Raw genomic sequence first — 12,036 nt, forward strand, 5'->3', positions numbered from 1 at the left:
CGATTAGCATGAGAACATATCCCAGAGAATGGTCGACTCGGTTCACATATGTCATTAACCCCTAGGTTCATTTTGCGCTGGAATTATCCTTTAAAACCACTCCCACTTTTCCAGCTATTCTCACTACTTCACTTTTTTCTCACACATTTAAGCCAGCAATCTAATGTAGCTTTAGCTATTCAGCATTCACACGCATTTTATGCAAGAAATGTATTTTCTAGTTCGTCATACTTTATTATTCTTCATCTTCCGTTATGTTTTCGTCCCACTACTAGTCACGCAGCAGTGTCAACACATGCGCAAAAAATACATTTTAAGATTTCTAAGAGATTTGTTTTCACAAAATCATCAAAAAATGATGCAAAATTTCCCATAGACACACACACACACACACACACACACACACACACACACACACACACACACACTATCTATCATGGAGACTTTTTACTGTAGGCTTTGTTGTCCTCTCTTTGCAGGACATGTCAAACAGATTTAAGGAAGCTCAAATCAGCTGTTACTAATGATATTAACTATATGCAATTACTTTAAAAGGACACCATCCTATACCAGATGAAAAAAAAGACTTCACTGCAGTCTATCAAATGACTCAGCTGTTTGTCTCTGAGACCGTTTCTGTAAAATCATGTGACCACCGAGCATCCTCCCTCTCTGAAGATATATAAACTGCTCTCTTCTCTCTCTGCCTCCTAACCCTCTGCATCACAGACCAACAACACCGGTAAGAACACTTTGAAACTGGAAATACTTTAAAAGGATCAGATCAGAAGATACACCACATATAAACGCATGAGGAAAATGTATTTGACATAACTAATAACTGAACATATGATTATTTTAGTAATATTGAAATGAAACAAGCTGAAATGAAACAAGCTGAATTTAAATTAAGGACAGTTTTTTTCAATTACATTTATATTCAGAATGCAATAATTCTGAAACACAAGAGAAAACTAAACATGTTTGTCTTATTTTCCATGTTTAAAAAATAATCATATCTGTTTTTTTTTAGTGATTTAGCAAAGTGACTATACATCTTTTAAAAAAATCATCTTTTAATTTCATAGATGGATTTTCATATGTATTTGACATAACTAATAACTGAACATACTACATTACATTCATACAATTTATTATTTTCTTTCTTCCAGACAGTGTCTGTAGTCACTGCGTCACCAAGCTTCAGGAACTTCAGATCATTTCTCTGGACCTCTTTCTGGGTTGACCAGGACTTTAAAAACACAGGTATGGATCACAGGTTGGATGGTTCTGAATTAGTCTGTCTTCCTGTTTAATAGATGGCCATTAATGTGAAATGTTTAATGATGCACTCCATATGTGCCATATGGCTCAATGTGATATACTACATGTATAATATTGCATAATATCCAGTCACGATAAGTCAAATCTGAAATTAAAGGCGCCACAAACACAAACAGCAGCCAGCAGTTTACAATAAAGATGTTTACTAGAGATGTAACTGTGTGAATGAATGATGAATGAATTCATGTGAAAATACCAACTGGGAATTTATCAAAAACTGATGAATGTCTGGTACTAAAGATAAAGGATTTTTAAATGTAACGCATCGACTATCAGATGAAGAATGTTTATAGCTTTGGTCCCCCATAAACCAAATTTCTCACTACTTAATTACTTTAAAACCTTTTGTAATACCACTCATAAAAACAGGATGATGTGATATTCAAGCCCAGTGACTGTGCCGGTGTAACTGTTGCTGTAATTGTGCGTTTTAGGGAGTTATGTGGAGGATTTTCCTGACGGTCAGTCTGCTCTGCTGGAGCGCTGACGGACAAGACGTGAAATGCAGAGACCACAACAACGGAGAAGTGGACTGGTGAGACAACACTACTACACTACTACTACTACTACTACTACTACTACTACTTTGAAGTAGTTTATTAGGGCCCGAGGACGAAGCTTTGCAATTTGGCATCGTAAAAGTCTTGACATGCTGCTGACCCAATTTCGGAGGGATCTGGTGAATCTTATAGAAGTTTTCAAAAAAGGTCCATACCTGTAAAGGGGCTAAAATGGCTTGTTGTCACATGACCTATTTGTGAGTATTCAAGTATATTAAGGGTGTCAAATATGTGGTCAAAGGCAAAAAATAATTAGGGGGGCGCTATAGAGCAACCATGCCACGCACAATCCCAAATGTGATATCAAAGTGTTTACTAGTTTGAACATGGCTGCAATTATGTGTCCTCAAACGTGTTCGTGAAATGAAAATGAAAACAGGATATCTGAGATGGCTGACGTACTGTCAGGCAAAAAAAATTTCACAAAAAATGTATATGTTCCTCTGGATGAGAAAAATGTTCAAAGAAACTTCATCCGAATCACGAGTGCGTTTGGGTATGCTATGGAGCCCACAGGCCCCACCCGAGCCAAATTACTGCAGAACCTTGACATTTTCAACAGGCCTGAACTGTGTGCACATTTTTGGGACTTTGATCATGCTAAGCCCAAATATGTAATTGTTCAGCACAAACATAATCTTTATAATAAAAGCAGCGATGAACAGGCCCTCGCACCCCTCGGCATGTCGGGGGTAGTGGCGGGACACCGGTCAACGTGTCCATGCATTTGCACAATAATCAAAACAGAGCACAGTGCGTGGCGATGGATATTGATGTATTGAAACTACTTCCTGTTTCATGGCAAAAAGCCACCCTTCACCCTTTATATCAATTGTGGACCACACAATATAGATTTCATGTAAATCGGATGTTTGTAACATGAGGCTACCTTCCTGTTTCCTGATATATTCTGCAGTCCCTCAAGGATTTTGCAATGTCGCGATGTCGCCAATTCACGCAAATTCAACCAATCACTGTGAATTTGGTGCGACTCGCAATTCTGACCAATCACTGCAACTTTTCCACAAATTTGACCAATCACTGGAGTTTCCCATGACTTCAACCAATCCCAGGAGTCCCACGTGCCAGACGTTGGGTCAGTATAATGTGACTCTGAGAACCAATGACCAAGCGGGAGTGAGAATGGGATGACGTAACACATGTACGTCGCCAAATTCATTTCCTTGTTTCTGTTATGAAGACGAGATGTGTGTGACTCGAACATCTCACATTTACCAACAAAAGGTACAGCGAAAGACTGTGCAAAATATGTCAGACCGTCCTGCCAACCTGTATACATTTTAACATCAATGTACCCTGTAACGTTTTCTCACTCTAAAGTCGCTGAAAGCTGTTGCTGTTTCAATCCTGTCAGCGGGTGGGGCTGCTGCTCAGTTTTCCCCTGCGACTGACGCGCGCGCGCGCGCGTGTGTGTGCGTGTGTGTGTGTGTGTGTGTGTGTGTGTGTGTGTGTGTGTGTGTGTGTGTGTGTGTGTGTGTGTGTGTGCAGCGCGCGCGCACACACACACACACACACACACACACACACACACACACACACACACACACACAGTGGATACAGGAAAAAACGGAGATGAGACATTAGATGGCCTAAATTGAGGACAGCTACACTCGTTATTGTAAGTGCAATGATAAGTTAAAGTCCAATAAGTCCTTTATTAAACCGTATGAATGTGTGTCCCAGGCCAGGATAGGAAATTAACTAAACAATGTAAGAATTAACATGCCACTGACACATATGTTCAAATTTGATTAATTCAATAAATTATTATTGTTTGTCTTAAATCCACCAGCCATTTTCATATTATACCAACATTTGCAGCATCATGAGTCTTTTTGGTTACTAGGACAACTTAGCTCAGTGTAATTTTATTCTCCCCAAAATAAGTTTCCTTTTTATTTTTAAAGAAATACAATAACAAAATCACAACGTTTTTTGCAACTTTCACTCTCTCCTGATTGCAACAAACATACAAAAGACATTGCAACTTTTATCGCATTTTTTTACAAAAACTCCCACAAAATCAGGCCTTTTGGGCCGCAACAATCTCAAAAAAAGGCTGCGATATCCTGGAGGGACTGATTCAGGATGTAAAGATAAGTCTGGTCACTCTGAACATGCACGTGATTGATTACATTAGATTTATGTTTACTGCTCATGAGTCTCTGTCCTCTCTGCACATTGATGTTTCTCTTCTCTACTCATCATCAGGTACATCATCTACAAGGCACCCAAACTGAATAACATCGGAACTGAGGGTTTGGAATATATTTACATTGATCCAAAAGGGAAGAAGACCTATAAGGATCACAATAAGCTCATCAACAATACTAACGGTGTCCTGGCAAACACCCTGAAGCCCCTTTTTAAACCAACCACATCAATGGTGAGAATCATGTTTAAACTGCAGCTCTGTTTCTATTTTGATAAAAATGAAACCATGACTCAAACTGATGGATATATATTATGGTCTGTACTTTATTACATTACATGTAATTTAGCTGACGCTTTTATCCAAAGCGACTTACAGTTGCTACATATGTCAGAGGCCGCACACCTCTGGAGCTACTAGGGGTTAAGTGTCTTGCTCAGGGACACATTGGTTGATGTATCTCAGTGGGAATCTAACCCTGGTCTCCCTCACCAAAGGCACGTATCATATCCACTGCACCATCACCACCCACACTACTACTAATTATAATGCACCAACTATTTAGATTTCCTCAAAAGTAACGTGTTGCTTTGTTGAAACTGTTCAACACACAACAGGTGTTTAAAATTAAAGCTCCATGCAGCAATGAACAGGCCCTCGCACTCCGTGCACGTTGGGGGTTTCCATGACCGTCTGACGCAAGAGTTAGACTTAATTCCCTGGGTTTGCGGTATAGTCTTGGGTTTTCTCCAGCCAAATATTTGGCGGGCCAATGAGCGAACAGAGGGAGTGGCTGAGAACGATGACGTTGAGGTTGTGCTCTAGTTTGAGTTGTAGTTCCGTAATGGCGGCGGAGAAAGATGCGAGCGAAGCCATTCGGTCCGTTGTGGCAACGCTGCTGAATATCCAGAAGTTAAAGCCCTAGCAAGAACAATCTTTGCTGAGTTGTGTTGGGGGCCATGATGTTGTGGCCCTCCTCCCCACGGGGTTCGGGAACAGTTTGATTTTCCAGCTCGCCCTAATAGTGGTGAAGGAGTTGGCTAAGGCTAACACTAGCGATGCTAAGCCGACGTCATGACCAAACGTTAGCGATTGGTTATGGCAGATCCAGAGTGGCTCTGGGCAGATCCAATCGTTTTAAACTTCAACAGAAGAAACTAGAGTACCCGCCTTCAAGGAAGTTAACACTTGTCAATGGAGAGAGGCCAGACTCTCTGGACAAATTAAATGGACCAGAGTCTGGTAGGACCAGGCTAATGGACCAGAGTCTGGTAGGACCAGGCTAGTGGACCAGAGTCTGGTAGGACCAGGCTAGTGGACCAGAGTCTGGTAGGATCAGGCTAATATACCAGCGTCTGGTAGGACCAGGCTAGTGTACCAGAGTCTGGTAGGGCCAGGCTAGTGGACCAGAGTCTGGTAGGACCAGGCTAGTGGACCAGAGTCTGGTAGGACCAGGCTAGTGGACCAGAGTCTGGTAGGGCCAGGCTAGTGGACCAGAGTCTGGTAGGATCAGGCTAATATACCAGCGTCTGGTAGGACCAGGCTAGTGGACCAGAGTCTGGTAGGATCAGGCTAATATACCAGCGTCTGGTAGGACCAGGCTAGTGTACCAGAGTCTGGTAGGACCAGGCTAGTGTACCAGAGTCTGGTAGGGCCAGGCTAGTGGACCAGAGTCTGGTAGGACCAGGCTAGTGGACCAGAGTCTGGTAGGACCAGGCTAGTGTACCAGAGTCTGGTAGGGCCAGGCTAGTGTACCAGAGTCTGGTAGGACCAGGCTAGTGTACCAGAGTATGGTAGGACCAGGCTAGTGTACCAGAGTCTGGTAGGACCAGGCTAGTGGACCAGAGTCTGGTAGGACCAGGCTAGTGTACCAGAGTCTGGTAGGACCAGGCTAGTGGACCAGAGTCTGGTAGGACCAGGTTAAACCTCCATGTCTCTAAAAGCATAAATAATTTGGGGCAGATGGGACAGTGTATAGTCTAGTTACAAACCAGTACCTGTCCCACAGCGTTACATAGAAATTTGACACCTTGACACGCCCACCACACTTTCCATCCCCACTTTGGATTGGCTATGTAGTAGGGATGTAAATCTTACATTTTATCATGATACAATATATCTATTATTTGAACAACAATACATTTACTGATATCACAAGTCAATCCAGATTGATGTATTGTTACACCTTTAACTATGTACATCCCAATCATTAAATCATTATTTCTGACACTTTCTTCTCTTCATTCTGCATCACTTATAGCCAGCAGACTTTGGATTCATAAGCTACAGTGATCAACCTCCTCCAGATGGAAAGGGTGTTCCTGATAAGTTTGGTCACAGTAAAGGTGAGTAGAGGAAGCATCACTCTCACAGGAAACATCTCTCTGAACCTCCATCAGGTTTTCATCCTAGAGGACAGAGGCTTCTCAGTTTGAATAGCACTTTCACAATTCTCAGTTTTTTCCTTTCGTGATTCCTCCCCTCACGTCTTAGTCCCACCCACAGGAGATTATAGCTGAGGAAGTAATATCTACTGATGCATTCAAGTGAACTAAATCAATAAGCAGTGCAACTGATCTAGTCTATTATCTGTTAGTTTAAAATATAAAACTGTCAGGAAATCACATTTTAGCACTTTAAACACCAGCCAATAGTTCTCTGTTGATGTTTCAGGACTTGTGATGATGGATAAAGACCAGACAGGAGTCTGGCTCTTACACAGCACACCAAAGTTCCCTTTTGAAAGAGATCAAAATAAGAAAAACTTCTACCCACCCAGCGGAGTGGCGAATGCTCAGACATTTATCTGTGTAACATTCAACTATGACCAGTTCAAACAGATAGGTAATGTTCTCAGTTAAATCTTCATATTTATGGTCTTAGTTGTTGATTTGAATATGATGTTAATGTTGTCTTGTTGTACTATTTGAAGGTCAACATCTGCTGAACATCGCAGCTTTCCCGTTTGATCATCATATTCCACCTGACTTCCATAAAGAGCTTATAAACGTTACAGAGAAAGACTTGAACAAAAGTCGACCAGGAGAGGGAATCCAGGAGCTGACATCAGCAGGAAGAACATCGTTTCGTAGCATTGCTAAGAAACTGTATAAAGGTGAGATATCTGCATGATGGTTTGAACCAGATTTCCTAACTTAGTAAAGACAAAGTTACAAAGAAAAGAGACATTTTTACTGTGAAATCAAATGTTATGTGAACTGGTTGAGAGAAGCTTCTACTGTAGTTTTAGATCAGCGGTCGGTGGTGAAGTACATTTATCATAATTCATTACAGCATGTGACTTGTTAGAACTGGTTACATTTTAAAGGTCTGTAGCTCCTGAAGCTCACTGACTTCATGCTTCAATAGTCTTCAGAAAGGTTCCTGTCAAAGTGTCAGAGACTCTTTGCCTCAAACGAAAAAGTGTTTATAGTTTAAATAACTGTCGGGTATGGGTAGGGAGGCTAATTTAGAATTTTTTGGCCGATAGCTGACTCTCGTTAACAGATCATTAACCGGTAAGCATGGAACACAGTCTCAGTTCAGCCATCCAGGAGGCTCAGACATACTTTCTGTGTTCCATTTCTGTGACAGTTGCAGACTTGAACCGGTCGTGCAGCCACGATGTTACGTGCATTGTCGTGGACACACACGGACACTTTTCTGAAACCGCTTGTGCGACAAGCAGAAAAAAACAGCTTAAAACGCAACTTGCTAGTGCAAAGTTAGTATTAACTTAACTTAAGTTAAAGGAGAAATCTGGTGCAAAATGAACCTAGGTGGTTAATAACACATGATTACCGAGTCGACCGTTCTCTGGGATATGTTTTCATGCTAATCCAATGTGACCAGTTTTATCCCAAACCGCTGATTAGCTGATAACACTAGTCGTCGGGGGAGAGGGTAAAGTAAAAAGAAATCTCTATTTCTACACCACTAACAAGGCTCAAAATAGCACCACACTTCCACAGTAGCACAATGAGGGTTGTGCTATGTTACTGGTTACTGGTGTTGGGACCATCCAGGAGTTAGTTAAACATTATCTTTTTCAAACAAAGGGTTTTCAGCCAACATGTGACTCAGAGACAAAAGACTCAGAGACCATGTGGTCTTTCAAACAAAGAACCTTGGCCTGTATGTAAGAGCCCAGCCTCGTGAGTTCACACCTCTATGTGAAAGTCCAAGCCAAAGAGGAAAGAGCCTCACAACTGGCCGAAAACTCTAAAACTACAACCTTGTAGTTCACACCTCCTCAGAGAACTCTGTTCTCCTATTGGCTCCTGGGACCATAAACACAGCATGAGGTCTTAACCTATAAATAACCTCTCCACCCACAAATCTCGGTCTTTCATAGCAACCCCGTTGCTGCAGGAAGCACGCAAGCTTGTGCCAAAACTTCCACTTTCTGGCGAAAGTGTATTTATCTCTCGGTGTTCTGGAAGAACACTACTGGATTCTGTAACACACGTCGTGTTTCAAAACTGCAGAGAGAACAACACGTTCTCTAGAAGGAAATCGGACACGGTTTCTTCAAAGTCGACTCTAGCTTGTCTTTCACTGCCCGTGAAGAAAGACAAGTTTTCCTTCGTGATCTGCTGACGAGTAGACACGGACCCCGTTTCTTTCGTGGAAACCTACGGACAAACGGACTGAACACACAGTAAGAAGGCTTACGTCTGGGCAGAGATAAATAGTGTGTTTTATTAATGAGTAATTGGCTATTGCTGCTATTTTGTGTTACCATTAACGTGATCTGATTAATACAGCGCTATTGCTGCACGTTTTGATTTATTAATCTATGATTGTGACCGCTGAGTCAAATCTATTCTGTGAATGTACTCTTATCACGGTGCATGTTGATATGTTGTGTTGATTAATGTAGCTAGGGTAACCGTAATGCTACATTGCTGACTCCCCTTTCACAGAGTTTTTAGTTATTGTACTGAGGGAGAGAATCTGGTTTTTCTAAGTGTATATCTCTTTCTTCCCTCTTTCTCCACACACGTAGGCTATATATGAACACATAGCTAGTTACATACACGCGCTAAGGTGAACAGTTGGCCAAACAGCTAGTCACGTAGCTAGCTACAGAACGCACACTGCTTAACAACTGCGCTCCTCAGGGTGTCCCTTTTGTGTCAACCATACGGTAGCCTGAATGAGCTAACGGCTAATCTTGGGCCTAGCCTAGCAATACCGCCCTCTTGGGGTGAAACAGTTTTGTGCAGCTCACAGGAGTAGCCATTTTTGTAGTCTTTGGCTAGACTACACCTCGTCAACCCCCCCTACTCTTTCACACCCACCCACACACACACACACACACACACACACACACACAGAGACAGAGAGGGTCTCTCCACATGCTGGTTTGTTTTTGCTTTGTTTTGTTGTACTTAAAAGAAACGTATATTGTTTTAATTAATCAAAGGATTATTTATTGGCCATTGATAATTTTGAAGTTAATAAATTCTACTATACTTTAATTAGCAGTTGTTTGTGATTATTTGTGTATTATTGTATTAATTGCTGGTTGAACACAGGTAGAGCTCAGATTCCACCCTTCCACTGACAATGAGACTATTCCACAGATCAATATTGGCCCCTAAAGTTTCAGGGTGGTGCCCCGTTTTGATTGTTTGTTGATTTGATAAAGTTATTAATAACCATATTCATAACTTTATTAATATTGATAAACATCTTTGATAATATGCCAATAATTGAATCTATACACCTACGAGTACCCAACAGTAGTTACCCGGCGTTCGTCGTTCGACTGGTCATGTTTTCCCAAGATGGCGCCCAAATGAACGCTACCGTCTTTATAAACTATCTTTTTAATAAACTGTCTGCACACTTACAAAGTTCTCAATGCTTGTGTTTACATGTTTACACCCTCATTATGCTACCGTGGAAGTGTGGTGATATTTTGAGATATTTTTATAGAAATAGAGATTTCTTTTTACTTTACCCGTGCCCCGATGACTAGCTTTATAAGCTAGTTAGCAGTCTGTGATGAAACTGGGAGTCTGTGGCTTTGTCTGTACATATCAGGGACACTATGGACTGTTAACACAGCTGCCTCAGATGTGAAGAGGATTACACCTGCATGTCTCTGCGACATGTAATGTTTCAATCATTATTAGATTGTTAATTATTAGATCTTGGTAGAAGCATGCTGCATGCTGATTGGCTCACTGACGCAGATGAGATCCACTCCTTAGGTATTGAAATTTGGTATTGAATGACGAGGTATTTTTCAATACTCGATGCTAAGGAGGCAATTCGTTCGGTGTCTAACAAAGTATTGAATTTGGTGCCCAGCCCTAACACAAACTATTTTACTGTTTGTTTCAGAAGAAGAAAGGCCACAACAAGGAATAAACGGTAAAAAAAAATATTCTCAGTTACTAAATGTGTCTTAAACCTTTAAACAATTGGAGCTAAATTACACAAATTTACAGTTTCCAAGTTTGAAATAATCTTTTGGTTTCTATTTCCTCAAACTGAACACTAAACTGCAGAATGTGTAAAAAACCCCACCAATGCAAAGATTAACTTTTAAGTCCAAGTGGAACTGATTTATTGATTTTTTTTTATTATCAAAGTATGTAAAAGGTGGAGTATTTTGTGTAATATAGTGTCTGTGCAACCCGTTCTCACTCTGAACTCGTAAAATACGGACATTTGGGCAGTAGCTGTCAGCGTCTGAAGCGATTAAAAAAGCGCCTTTCAGCGTGTTTGTAGAACATACCGGGGAGAGCAGCAGCTACACGAGGTTTAGAGAGGAGTATGTAAGGGGGAAATACCATGTAGGGAGGTTGGTCGGGGGGGTGGATGGGTCACACACAGGACTTTCACCCAGGAGAGAGGGGATCATGTCCCACTTGTCACATTTCCTAAAGTCACTTTCTTCCTTAACCGTCCCGTTCTTCCCGCATGTTACGGAAACGTAAGCCCACCCACGACTTTTCCTTAACATAACTGCGTCAAAAGGGACGCCAATAGTCCCGACCAAGCGCATTTAGTTAAAGCGTGTTATATGATGCTAAAGGACACTTTTAGCGTCATATAACAACGACAAAGGCACCTGACCAAGCGTCCGTATTTTACGAGATGGGAGTGAGAACCTGTTTCTGTAACATGACTCGTATGTTGTTGTTCTTGCAGATGGAGATCTTTACCTCACTATTGCAGAGACATACAAGACTGATGTGAGAGTCCAAACCTGGCCCTGCCAGCAAGACAAGCCATACTGCGAACAAAATCAACCCCAAGTGATCAATATTAAATCTGTAAAAGCTAATCTGGGTAACGGGGAGGTTAAGTGGACGGCCGGTGTTGATCATTCCAAGTGGTGTGTAGCTAAAGATAATAACAATCATTTGATCTGTATCGCTGATGTAAACAGAGCACTCAGCCAATACAAAAGGCCGGGGGGCGGGCTGTGCTTTGTCCATCAACAGGTGAGTGAACTATTTAAAGGTGTAATTGATCAAACTGAGGATTGCTCCAGTAAGCTCCCCCGTGTCTCGGACCCTGACTGTGACCCTGATGCTGGATCACTGAGTGATGGGATAAATAAGCCTCTCCCTTTGAGTCCACTTTTGTTTGGGTCTCTGTGTGCTTTGGTTTATCATTTTCAAATGATTATAAATTGACATTTCTGAATCCATAGTTTAATACAAACGAGAACTATCAATGATTTAAAGAATTCTAATCGCTACCAACTGTCACTGCTAATTGGATGTGATAATTTAGTAATGACAAACTGATTACAAAAGTAAACATATACATATTGTATACACGGAGGAGTTGGAGGACCAGGGTGAATTTGTGTAAGATGGTATCGTTTGAAAATATTCAATAACAAAATGGTGAATCCAGGTCCTTTTTGACACAAATTTTGAAAAAAAATCAGAATATTTTTTCAGGCTTCCGGCACTTTTGTCGCATTTTTTT

The 12,036-nt window shown here is 41.3% G+C and overlaps 1 protein-coding gene across 1 annotated transcript; it reads left to right on the forward strand.

Annotated features, from left to right (window-relative positions):
• The first annotated feature begins 710 nt into the window (after positions 1-710).
• LOC118492908 (deoxyribonuclease-2-beta-like) lies at positions 711-11,757 on the forward strand. Its single transcript, XM_031309526.1, has 9 exons — positions 711-742; positions 1,173-1,266; positions 1,779-1,879; positions 4,137-4,311; positions 6,338-6,422; positions 6,751-6,921; positions 7,010-7,192; positions 10,432-10,461; positions 11,245-11,757. The coding sequence occupies exons 3-9, from the start codon at positions 1,785-1,787 to the stop codon at positions 11,733-11,735; spliced, it is 1,230 nt and encodes a 409-aa protein (XP_031165386.1). The 5' UTR covers positions 711-742; positions 1,173-1,266; positions 1,779-1,784; the 3' UTR covers positions 11,736-11,757.
• Positions 11,758-12,036: the final 279 nt, after the last annotated feature.

This window comes from Sander lucioperca, chromosome 14, assembly GCF_008315115.2.
Source record: "Sander lucioperca isolate FBNREF2018 chromosome 14, SLUC_FBN_1.2, whole genome shotgun sequence".
Classification (NCBI taxonomy): domain Eukaryota; kingdom Metazoa; phylum Chordata; class Actinopteri; order Perciformes; family Percidae; genus Sander; species Sander lucioperca.

Excerpts from the sequence above, each read along its gene's own strand:
- LOC118492908 (XM_031309526.1), top strand. The coding sequence starts at position 1,785 with ATGTGGAGGATTTTCCTGACGGTCAGTCTGCTCTGCTGGAGCGCTGAC. Across the intron at positions 6,423-6,750 it reads TAAGTTTGGTCACAGTAAAG|GACTTGTGATGATGGATAAA; the intron begins GTGAGTAGAGGA and ends TTGATGTTTCAG. Across the intron at positions 10,462-11,244 it reads GCCACAACAAGGAATAAACG|ATGGAGATCTTTACCTCACT; the intron begins GTAAAAAAAAAT and ends TTGTTCTTGCAG.